Below are 13,086 nucleotides of genomic sequence, written 5' to 3' on the forward strand. Positions count from 1 at the left end.
GATTGAACAATTGTCATTTTTTCTTTTTGATTTACGCCGTACACGTTATGTGCATGCTTCGTATTTCGTTCACAAATGTGAACGCAAAGTAAAATTGAGAATTGTGCTTGCATGTAGTTGTTCGTCGTTGAACGAGACCGATACCAATACCAAGAGCAACACCAAAACGAGACGAATGCTTGTAGTCCAGCGAAATTTTGACAGTTTGTTTCTTGCTTTTGGAAAGAAAGGTTGTAATCATTTAAAAGCACCGGTTGAAAAATATAATCAAAGCTAAATATTCGGGACGGAACAAAAACAAATAGCAGTGTTCGCTCGCGGTGGTGATAAATTTGTTGTATGTAAGCAAATAGCAAAGCAGAAAAAGCAGCAGCGCTTAAAAGTGTGAAACAAAGCGAGAGAGAGAGAGAGAGAGAGAGAAGTAGAAGGAAGAAAGAAGAGGTGACAACAGCACTTCACAATAACAATACACAGTGGATTTGGGGAATCTTTGGTGCTCCCGCAGTGGCACTACGAATAGGCTGTTCGTTCTCTCATCTGCCTTGCGTTGATATATGCATTTGTTGTTGGATTGACTTATTCGTTCCATCGCACCATACACCTATTGCACAAGTCGAATACCACTAGAACGCCTCTTTAGGAAACTGATGGATGAAGAAGCTTTATTAAGCGCAGCGTATGGAGTGTAGCTGGCAAGCAAATAAAGGTACCGCACAGCGTTCTACTGAATTGGGATGTCTCCCACTCAAAGGAATATTAAAGTAGCATAAAGTGTTTGTGAAAACGTCCAACGAGTGTAAGTTCAATTCGTTACATTTGGAGCAAACGGATTGAAACATATAGTGACAGCCACTGTAGCGGTGACGGCGACGTCAGCTGTAATACCAAATACAAACTGGTAAACGACGTTTTTTACGCAGACGTTATTTACAAAAAGACAAAAAACCAAGCTCGAAATCAAATTAACGAAAATGGTTGAGAGCAGTTTGATCACGCTTGCCGATTCACCTTACTGATAGCAATAGCAGTTGGTTTGGAGTTGTTGCTGCATGCTGTATTTAACGACAGTGGTAGTATAAACTACTTATCAGTGGCAGTCGCGCGGTGCTACATGTCCACCCACCCATCAATTGAACATTGCGTACGCTCGCACGTTTGGCGGACCGCTCGCTCTTCGCTTGCAACAATCACAATTTTGTTTACAAATTTCGGTTGCACGCTACCGCTTACAATTTTCTTAACCTCAAGGACGTGTGTTTAATTTGTATTGGTGCGAATTTTTTAGCGTTTCGTTAATAGTGGTGATTTTTCAATCGCTAATTGTATGAGGCGCGTGTTTATGTCATGAAAACCTCCAACGTCAAACTGCCATTTTACACAACATCTGTGTTGTCAACTCTTTCAATTAGATTTATTCAAGAATTTATAAATTTTAGAGCCTATTTCAAGCTTACAGTCGCTATTTTACCACTTTATTCTATGCGGGATGTGCTTTTAAAATACATACAGCCACCTATTGCCAATGCAAAGCTACAGAGATTATTCTTTTTAGGCGAGCATTCTCCTTTTTTACTTTAGTGTATTTTTTCTTGCCAAATGTCAAAGTTTTGGTCGTTTATCGGTCGTCTCGCTTTCGCGCACGTGAGAATTTTTCCTTCGGTTTCTTGGCCTAAAAGCGTTACCATGTGGAATTAAAAAGCGTGTTCGATACAAATGCATGAAATCAGGATTTCAAGATACTTTTAGAGGCAAAATTGGGTCTGAATTAGTACCAGTTTTCAGTGCTAGTTAATTATGTTTTCCAGTTAAACTAAGCGTAAAAGCTAAAAGCCTAATTTTGAAATCTTAAACTTAGGTTAAAAAATTCACTACAGTTAAACTAGCCATTAATAATTGGCCTTTACAATTTTGGGAGAAGTAATCAGGCTCGCCAATTAATGTGATATTGCTTTAGTTTTATTAGTGTTTTTAACGGCTATAAAATATCCATAGAATCCATTATTAAGTTGATTTCAAGAAATTGAAATGATAAAAATCTATATACATAAAAATAAAAATAATAAATAGCTTCTAAACACTTCAAAAAGTTAACATGGAATCAAGTAGAAATATTCAATATGTGTAATAACAATAGCGATAAGTAAATGAGAAATAGGAAAGTAAAAAAAAAGAATAATCGCACTGAGGAGAAAAACAAAACTTCGCTGTGGAAACGACCGTATGGTTCGGAAGGCAGTCGATAACAGCTACAATATTAAAATGAATTAAAAACCTCTGGAAAGATGACATGTCTGCCGATTTTTTCAATATAAATTTTTGTAATAATCTGAAAAAAACAGATTGAAGTAATATCCGTGTTCAAAAATCCCAAACGTGATATGATTGATTATTTTAAAATATGATCAATTTCATAATTTTACCAAGTTGACAGCACTGCCGCTGGTAGCATATCTTGTCACTAAATTGCTCTCTCAGTAGAGGGGAGGGCGGAAAATAGAAAAGTTTTTGAATTTGTGTCATAGCTAACAAATGGCAAGCGGAAAGTTGTTCACGAACGCCTAGATAACAAATAGTACCGTGCCAATATTAATAAAATTCACCTGCAACCCGAATAGTTGAAATCATTCACTTAAATTTTAAAATGTACACAATAATATTCCAAAACAAACGATTTATTTTTGATGTTAGATTCGGTAACAAATAGAAAAAGAGCATTAAAGAATTTTGTTGTTTGAAATACATCCAGAAATGCCAACATCTTCTATGTGTTCACTTGTATCACTGTCGTCGCTACCGTTTGCTCGTCTTGCACACGCAGTTTATCCATGTTTGGGAGTGCAAAGTTATTACTCAGCTAGATACTTGTATGTCTTGCGCTAAGAATGAAATAAAGTTCTTTGCATTTTGAAATGGTCGAGTCAGTGAGTCTGTCTGCTTTGCTGTACACCTGTATTACTCACTTATTTACCTCTTTATTATTTAACTGCTGTTTTTTGGTAATCTCCGCAGTGTTTGGCGCTCTCCGGCAGCTCCAGTTGGAAATCGTGTGTTGGTGTTATTGGGGTGCAGCGCCATCTATTGCACTGCCGAAAATATCAGAGAGTTTAAACCGGGCGCATGCACATTCTTTTGAGCGTGCCCAGTTTTAAAAAGTGCGTACAATCAACAGGCTCCTCCACAGTGGCGTATCATATTTATTAAAACATATGCACACAGACTTTGGTATGATGACGTATTTTGAGAAATGCTTGAATTATGCATATTTTTCTTCTGATCAAATGAGCTAATTTTAAATAGGACTGGTATTTTTAAACTTATATAAATCTCACTGATTGGTGCTGATAAGTTATGCGACTCTCAGACTTCTTTCATCAAAAAGAACAAAGATTATATTGTTTTCTCAATTTAATGCAATTGTTGTTCTCATGAAAATATTGGTTTTTAATAGCACAACCTAAACATTTGTGGTTTCTTTTTAAAACTAATTATTTTACAAATATACATAAGCATAGTATTAAAAAACGCTTTTCAAAAACTTGATATTTTTTGGCAAAAAACAAATAATTTAATCATAGTCACCACCGGACATGCTGTTAGCACCTTTGATTTACAGATGCATGCCAATGCAGCGAAAAATAAGTCACAAAGGTATTAACCGGAGCGAATGATGCAATTAAGAAAATGAAACCAGAGCGGGTTTGCATTGCCGGCACGGCAGGAATTTATATCATGGCTGTGTAACTATGCCATTCAAATAGCATTTCAAAAATGTTGTAGGTAATATTTTATGCTGTTACAATAATAACAACGTAGGGCGTAAATTTCCTTAACTACATTAGTTTTATGCAGTCAGAAACGTTGAAGGAAATGTTTGAAATCAAATATTTGTATTCTACACTCAAATTATTAAAAGCATTTCAAGCGCGACCATTAAAAAACAGCCTAGCTAAAATAGAATTTCTATGAGAAGGAAGTTTAGAAAAACAAGCAATGTGAAGAAAAAAAAGCATTTGCTAGTCAATATTAAATATGTTAATTCAGTCTATGACATGGAAGATCTTACAGACTAGTGGTATGTAATTTAAAGTAGTATGTAATTTTTCTTCTAACTAATATGCATATACATACATACGTAAATAAAAGCTCTCATGAAATATCTATAGAAAGTAACAGTACAGAGCGCCAACGGCATATTTAAAAACAGAACTTGGAGATGAAAAGTCAGTACATATTAGTTTTTTTTTGATATTTTATTACACTCGAAAAGTGCTCCGAATATGGGTGTATGAGAAAAATAGTTGGCTGCGAACACATATGTAGGTGAAATGGATTTTGAAACAGAAATGTTTCGCTGGGTGAATTTAAACTAATCTGACCGAGAAGTTCAGAATAGTCAATATAAGCACTAATCACGTCTTAAACAAACAAGAGACCGGATTACTCTTCTGCTTTCGAGTGTTGTTAAGCTTATTAACACACGGCGTGCACTATAAGAGGGTAACGGCTCTTCAAATATTATCAATTAAGAGTGCAAAGCGAATGTACTTACTTTGCCCAGATTCAAGTTGGTGATTAAAGATAGTATAGTATGATTGCCGAATCTCGGTAGATTTAGAAACAGACATATGGGATCGGTGTTAATATTCAATGATAGTTTATTCCTGCGACTCCAATCGACAGGATTATTTAGGTCTTGTTGCAAGGACCTTAACGAGCTCACAGGTAATATTACGACAAAATTCCAAACATCTGCATAAAGTAAATAACTTGAATCTTTTAGATAGGAACCAATGTCATGAATGAAAATAATAAATAAAATCGGACCAAGAAACACGCTATAAAAGAGACCGACTTGCAAATTTTTCGTGACAGGCGGTTCAACGTTACCAGAACGAGCCGGATTTATATCCGGCCAAGGACTGAAACTCCAGCAGCATTCCCCAAAAATTTATGGGCAATGTTTATGCCGATACAACGACAACAACACTTTGTAATTTTCTATTTCAACAAATGACAATTTGTGTGAAAGTTAAGCCAAGTCAAAAACAAAAAAACAGTGCAAGCCTATATATTCGAGTTTATGCAATAAAATTGCATGTGACACACTATCAAAAGTTTTCGAGAAGTCTGTATAAATGACGTCTACTTGAAAATTACACTTGAACCATGAGACACAATATTCAGAGAAATCGACTAAATGTGTTAGAGTCTGTTAGCTGCGGCTCTAAAATAGAATTTGTGGCGAAGGTATTTTTTATGAATCCGCTCCATATGCCTAGAGCTTAGGTTATTTAGATATTGGTCTATAATTGCTTATATCATTTCTACCACCCAATTTAAAATAGAGTAAGCGACCTTCGGTCGGTATTTAAACACAGCTGAAGAAAGAGAATTTGCGTTGCTCACGGAAGTAATACCATTTATGGCATCTACATTTTTCAGAGGCAAAGACCCAAAGTCTTATGATTGGGTAGAGTTAATATAGATATTTTACTTGAAGTAGTTTGCAAAAACAGAATTAAGCAGCGATTGGGAAAATAACCCAATGGAACCACCTTTTTTGGAACGATTGTATTTCGAAAAGGCTTTGGGGTTTTTGCTGAAGTTCAGTTTCAAATTTACAAATATATTTATTGTATAGAAACTTATCTAGAATATTAAACTAATTCATAAAATAACTTTATTTCTTTTTTAAATTTAAATTGTAACATTAAGTTTTACAAAATTTGGTTCTATGATTTTTTAACTTTTTTAGGTTTCTATTATGCCATGGTAATTTATGTATGGCAGACAGAAAGATTGTTCGAAAAAAAGTATCGTTAATTTTGTAAAGAAAACTTTCAAAGCAATCAGCTGCATTTATCATTACCATTAGCAAAGCCACTATACAATTCCAGCGTTATGATAAATGGCTTACACTATTTGTCTGTTTTACATATTAGAAGATAGCATTCAAAAACAAACAAAAAATAGGCATTAAATATTCGTCGACGGTAACAAGTTTAAAATTTTTGAAAGAAAGTAAATTTCATGGGATCTATTAACATTGGTTGGGGTTATCGTCATCTAGCATCCAAAAACTGCAATATTCATAGGATCCTTTTTGGGAGTATTTTCAGCCTGATGTCAATATACATTTTTTTTCGCAGAGATTAACAATAATAGTCATTTCAGCCTGATGCCAGTATAAATTTTTTTTCGCAGAGATTAACAATAATAGTCATTTCAGCGTGATATGGATATAACCAGCTAAGCTATAATCAGGAATACCAAATAATTAAAAAAAATTTACGAAGCGAGCTATGAATGCAGACGTAAAACCGATCAAGGAAGATTTTATTATTTGATAGCTGATATAATGAAGACCGATAATTGTTCTATACAGCGATCAGAACTCCACTACCTTGAGGTGTGCAGTTTTTAAAACATTCGTATCTTTGTGATAAGCCAAAATTTTATTATGATTTCTATCAAAAAATCAAAAATAAACAAAAAATATCAAGAAAAAAAATACAAATGTCAAATTCAGCACGAGAAGTGGCTAAAAAATATCTTTGGCATTGTTCCGCATTTTAGACATATTTTAACAGATTTATTCAAAGACTTATTAACTACTTGGTACTTTTTTGAAAAAAATCTGATAAAAAGTAGGATCTTTAGGAATGTTTCAACTACAGCACCATCTAGAAGTAATTTTTTTAGGATAAAGGAATCCTATGCCCTGTTTAGAGAACTACTTCACAAACTTGTAAAAGTGCCAACAATTCTGATTCAGCCGCTCTGGATGAATTCTGTTACCCTCCCTTCACCGTCCACAATAATTTTTTGATGTTTTCAACATACAGACACGACTATCCTACATTTTATAATACTATAGATTTAATTTTTGGTATTTTTTTCTTTTTAATTAAATTATTGTATGCTTCACTCTCAAAAAATATTTATTTATAATCCCTAAAACACAATGAATTTTTCTCTCTCTCTCTTTAATTACTTTTCTCTGTATGGTCCTTAATTGAACGCTTAATATTTTCTATGTGTTTCTTCCAAATTGTTTTTCAGACATTTTACTGCGATTTTTATTTCCGGATGTCGAAGCAGATGTAAATCAACAAGTGCATTATTTTTTCAAAAACCTAATATCGTATTTAGAAAATACTGGAATACTGAATAACTAAAGAGAAAGAAATAAGTGGAAAACCGCACTTCATCGATAGTTGACGAGGATTTAAACGCGCTTGCTGTGTGGTCGCTATGACCATTATACTATTTTTGGTTGACACGTCCGCGTCGATGTGCCAGAAAGCGTACGTAAATGGCGTACAAAAGTCGTATCTGGACATAGCGAAGGGCGCTGTGGAAACATTTCTAAAATATCGTCAACGCACACAGGATTGTCTTGGGGATCGCTATATGTTGTTAACTTTTGAGGAACCCCCCTCCAATGTCAAGGCCGGGTGGAAGGAGAATCACGCAACATTTATGAATGAACTTAAAAATCTGCAAAGTAATGGACTTACTTCAATGGGTGAATCGCTAAAGAATGCCTTCGATTTACTAAATCTGAATCGCATGCAATCCGGTATCGACACTTACGGTCAGGGTCGATGTCCCTTCTATTTGGAACCGTCTGTAATAATTGTGATCACTGACGGTGGACGGTACTCGTACCGTAATGGTGTACATCAGGAAATCATACTGCCGTTGAATACACAAATACCCGGAACCAATTTTACAAAGGAACCATTTCGATGGGATCAACGACTTTTTTCCCTAGTTCTGCGCATGCCTGGCAATAAGGTCGATGAGCGTGTTGAAGGTAAAGTACCGCATGACGATTCGCCCATCGAGCGCATGTGTGTCGTGACGGGTGGGCGTTCGTATCGTGTGCGTTCACATCATGTACTCAATCAATGTATAGAGAGTTTAGTACAGAAGGTGCAACCGGGTGTTGTGCTACAGTTTGAACTAATGCTACCGAAGGAGGGTCTGCCAAATGAAGCTATGCAAGATATTATATTCCAACCAATGAAGAAAATGATCTACGTGCAAAAGCATATCACACAAAAGACCTTCCCCATCGGATACTGGCCATTGCCGGAACCATACTGGCCGGATCCGAAAGCAGTTACATTACCGCCGCGTGATGCGCATCCCAAACTAAAAGTAGTAGCACCTGCCGTCGATGAACCACAAATGGTGCGCAGTTTTCCCGTCGACAAGTACGAAATCGAAGGCAGTCCACTAACGCTACAAATACTTCAAAAGCGTGAAATGAATAAATGCTGGCAGGTAATTATATCGAATGGGATGCATGGATTTGATTTGCCCTTTGGCTACTTGAAGGCTTCTCCGAATTTTACACAAGTTCACCTGTATGTGTTGGCATATAATTATCCGGCATTACTGCCGCTACTGCACGACCTCATACACAAGTATAACATGAGCCCGCCTAACGATCTTATGTATAAATTTAATGCTTATGTGCGCTCAATACCGCCCTACTACTGCCCATTTTTGCGGAAAGCACTGCTCAACATCAATGTACCGTATCAACTGCTCCAATTTCTGCTGCCAGAAAATATTGACAACTACTTGTCCCCGAACATTGCCAACCAGTTGAAGCATATCAAAAACACCGCTAAGCAGGATCAAGAAAATCTCTGTATGAAGGTATATAAACAGTTAAAACAGCCGAAACCGCCGTATCGTCAAATCGAAACAGCAAAACTAAATCCGGGTGTACCGTTGCGTCGCGATCTTGTACGACATCCTTTGCTGAGAGAAACCTTTTCCAAATTGCATGCAGAAATTGAACCACTTGAGAATTACACCATTGTCGTGCCACAGTTGACACGCCAATCTTCGGCGAAATCGTACCGTAATCCGTTCGATATTCCACGTCGTGATTTAATGGAAGAAATAGCGCGTATGCGTGAAGCCGTTCTTCGACCAGCGCCAACAAGTTTAGTGGCTAAAGATTCGGGACACTGCCTACCTATTGCCGAAATGGGCAACTACCAGGAATACTTGAAGAATAAAGATAATCCATTGCGCGAGATAGAACCAACGAATGTTAGGCAACATATGTTCGGCAATCCGTATAAAAAAGACAAGCATATGGTTATGGTGGACGAGGCTGATCTCAGCGATGTTGCTCCAATGAAATCAAATAATGGAGCTGGCGGTCCGCCACTGCCGGGCGTACCAGGCGGCATTGGTCCAAAGAAAATCGATGCATCACGTACGCGTAAGCGAAAGGCAGGCCCGATTCGTAAGGATTATATATTTAGGCGAACTTCCACAGATGTACGACCCAGCACACCGAGCCTGACTGTGACGTCTTCGATTTCCTCGAGCGCCTCGGTTTCTTCGCTGTCTGACTTCGATGAAGATAGCGTTTCAGAGACAGCGTCCATATCGTCAGGCATGTCAGATGACGGAGACTCGGATCGGCTTGTGGTGGCGTTCGACTTCAATGAAGACGAACCCGGCGACCCGCTAATAAATGGCTATGTACGTAATTTTATTAATGGCATCAACGATGAAAGTAGCTGTGATTCTGATATGATCGTGCCCAGTGTTGGCCAGCTCAATTCAACGGCTGGTATTGCGGTGGGCATTTTGCCACTGACACCTGTTGCACAAATGCAAAACAACAACAGTGTATTGACTCCTATGTCACCACCCGGCTCGCCACAACCCTATATGAACAGTTATGGCCAGCCAATTATGGCGTCCGCAGATGCATTGCCTGCTGTTGGCTCAATAGTGGCGCCAAGCGTATTGGCTAATGCGAACCAGTCAATAACACCCAACGTCTTCGCGTCATCGCTTCAAATCAATGGCAACGCTTTACTTGGTATTCCCGCTGCGACAGCGCCGGTGGGCACGCCAGTGCCCATTGCAGCAGTGGCCACACCGTTAATTGTGTCCCCAGCTCCTGCCTATCAACACAACGATATTAATGATGCTCAAGAAATTTCGCGCATATTGCAGCAATGCCACAACGGCACTTCTAATATATCGAATACAACTTCCGCGCCGAATCTTGAATTGGCAGTCAACGCAGGTGCGATTAAAATGGAAACGGAGTTGGCACTAATGCCACCACCATCATCCACGACAAATTCGCTAACACCTGTGACACTTTCCGCCAACTTTGATACACTGAAACGCGAGTCAATGGCCAATAATGCGGGCGTATGCAACTCTAATCATTTGCCCAATCACAACCAACACAACAATATAAACAGCTTAAGCAATAATATTGGCAATGGCAATATCCAGCGTAGTTCTAGTATCGTTTCGTCGCCACCACCTCTCACAGATGAGCAGCGCGATGCAGCGCGCAAACATAACCTAGAAATTCGAACACAAGTTTTTCGCGATATACGGCGCCCAGGCCGAAATTACTCGCAACTATTGGAGCATCTTAATCTAATCAAAGGTGATTATGATATGAAATCAAATTTCATAAAAATGTGCATCAGCGAATCTATGCGTTTTCGGCGGAAGCAAATGATGAACAGCATACAGGAGTGGTGGGATAAGAAGCAAGAGCAATCACAGGCGACAACAACAAGTTAACAATTACTGCTTTGGGATATAAATTGAGCAATTGAGCCATTCACAGACACAGACAGTCGTATACGGTATAGTTATTGTGAAAATACCCTAAGATCATCGTAGACCACCGAGCCACCGGCTGATCTTTTCAAATGAATATTCAAGCCCAAAAATGAAAAAAATTCCGTTATGCGAATTGGAGCGCGAACTCAGGCATAAATGTGGAAAGTGCATAAATATGTATGCATGTGTGGGTATGAGTGTGTCCGTGCGCAAGGGAGTGGGCGGTCCTTTTCGTTTGAGAAAGTGGGTGCTATATGTGGTTGATTAAAAAACGTGGGCGTGGCAGTTTGGGTAGTTGGCTGTGACGTTTATGTGTGCGTGTGTGCGAATAACTGCCGGCAGTAGGTTGCATACAAGTTCAACAAGTCTATGCACATATGGATAAATCCATTTATAGCAAAGTGTCCACGTCTCCAAATGGGTTTCAAGCACTTATTAATGATTAATTTGAAAGGATGTACATATTTGTATTTTTCGCGCCGGGTTATGCCAATATTAGGCGCTTTAAAAGGGTTGGAACATTTTTTTGATAAAAATTTTTTTAATAGAATAGTTTCTAGAAGCAATTATGAGGCGTTGAAATTTCCAATATCAAATTAGATGAATTTTATAGTGAGAGCTACATATGAATATTTAAGTGAGGTTTTAAGATCTTTTTGGGGATCTAATAATTTATAACGTTTTCATCTGAATGCTGGGATGAAAAATAGTAAAAGGTATAGCAAGCTTTGATTTAGAATTTTAAATATAGTAAAAAATAATGCATGCACATTTTGCTTGTGTGCTTAAATATTTATTTAACAGTAAAGGCATAAAGAAATCTTATTACAAATTGATGGCATGTTTTTTGTCAAAGTAGAAATTGTATAAACAACCGTAAATTGTACCTCTGTGGACACTTTGACTACATATCCGTGCGCATACAAATGTGCACAAGTGACTGAATGATCAACTCGGAAATAATGCATCCTATTTGCATATTAGTAGGTGTATAACCCTCTTCAAAATTCATATCGTACTCTGCATACCGGCAGTAGTAATTTTCAGTTATTTCATTGCACCGCTCTAAAGTCGAATACATTGCAAGGTAAACATTTGGACTACAATAAATTGTTATGGTAATGATCGGTCTGGATTCTCATCAGTGATTCCTTCCTTGCGCGCCACCATTTGTTTTTGTTTTTATTAGAGCCTTGGGTTCCATACTTTTATTCGTTTATCTTTAGAAGATACATAAGAATAGACTGATACCTTTATAACTGATTCACCACGCCCACAAGCCCATTTCTAGGAATAAACTTATGGCCTGAATAATTTTTAAGAAGATATAGTCAACTTGTCAACTGGGCAATTATTCTCCCTTTAACAGCCACTTAAAGACAAACGTGATTGCGCTGCTTTACTAGAGTAAAAATAGAAAGTTATTGTTTTGCTTTGTTTAAAACACTTCAAATTCCTTTATTTTCCAAAAACACAAATATTAAGTTTAAATATGAAAAACGTGTCGAAACAAAAATGTAGGAAAAAGGGTTAGCGCGCTAGGCGTATCGCCAAATCGCCCTATGTTTTCATGTAATTTTATTCTAGTTTAACTTGCTTCTACATAAAATACAACATTAGTTAATAATAAAAAATATATAATATGTGTATAGGCATATAAAAAAATGATCAAGGGTGACTCTAGCGTATGCAGAAATTTATTAAAAACTAACTTAAATCAAATTTGTGTGTATTCAATCAAATTCGTCTGGAACTTATAAAAAAATGTTAGTAAAGAATTAATTTTGAGTGTTTTTATTTCCTTATACGTATTAATTTTCAATTTGATGATTGTATAAAAATACCATAACATAACGTAACAGAATGCGTCTGTGCGAAAAATCGAACAAAAAAAATTAAATCAATTATTATATAAAGCAGAACGTAAAATTGTTTGAAATATTGATACATAAATTACGAACATAACGTAAATACATAAGTAAATTTTTGAATGTAATTTAAATATTTTATAATAATAATTATAAAAGAGTGCAAGAGATACAAATATAATTAAATTTATGAGAAATTTTTAAATACTTAATGCCTACATATTTATACAGGGTTAGTAAGTTAAATGAAAACACACCGCAACACATACGAAATGATAGGAAGAGGTCGTTAGGGAAAGTTCATTGAGTTCTTCATTGATTTAACAATTTCATAAATATTTTCAGCTTTTATGATCATTCCTCCGACCCACTGGCGTATGCGCGAAAGCAAGTCGTGCAGTCGCCTAAAGTTATGAACGTTATGCATATGCGTATGTATGTATGAATGTTAGTGCCCATGCTACGTCGCTGATCAAATGAAGAACTTCCCATGGATTTTTAAAATAAAGGAAAGTATTGGTACTTATTATTTAATGGACAATTATTAACTAATTTATTCAAGAGCTGCTGCCTTTTTTTAATGCCG

The 13,086-nt window shown here is 36.9% G+C and overlaps 1 protein-coding gene across 5 annotated transcripts; it reads left to right on the top strand.

The window, feature by feature from the left end:
* The first annotated feature begins 49 nt into the window (after positions 1-49).
* Positions 50-12,658, top strand: LOC129237274 (integrator complex subunit 6). 5 transcript variants are annotated; one of them, XM_054871920.1, is made up of 3 exons: positions 50-706; positions 3,010-3,222; positions 7,063-12,658. In XM_054871920.1, the coding sequence occupies exon 3, from the start codon at positions 7,255-7,257 to the stop codon at positions 10,588-10,590; it is 3,336 nt and encodes a 1,111-aa protein (XP_054727895.1). In that variant the 5' UTR covers positions 50-706; positions 3,010-3,222; positions 7,063-7,254; the 3' UTR covers positions 10,591-12,658. The 5 variants fall into 5 exon arrangements, with proteins under 5 accessions (XP_054727895.1, XP_054727893.1, XP_054727896.1 ...); XM_054871919.1 differs by lacking the exon at positions 50-706 and adding an exon at positions 2,474-2,921; XM_054871918.1 differs by lacking the exon at positions 3,010-3,222.
* Positions 12,659-13,086: the final 428 nt, after the last annotated feature.

Source organism: Anastrepha obliqua, chromosome 2, assembly GCF_027943255.1.
Source record: "Anastrepha obliqua isolate idAnaObli1 chromosome 2, idAnaObli1_1.0, whole genome shotgun sequence".
Classification (NCBI taxonomy): Eukaryota; Metazoa; Arthropoda; class Insecta; order Diptera; family Tephritidae; genus Anastrepha; species Anastrepha obliqua.

Bases quoted from the DNA above. Each gene is read 5' to 3' on its own strand.
- LOC129237274 (XM_054871920.1), top strand. From the start codon at position 7,255: ATGACCATTATACTATTTTTGGTTGACACGTCCGCGTCGATGTGCCAG.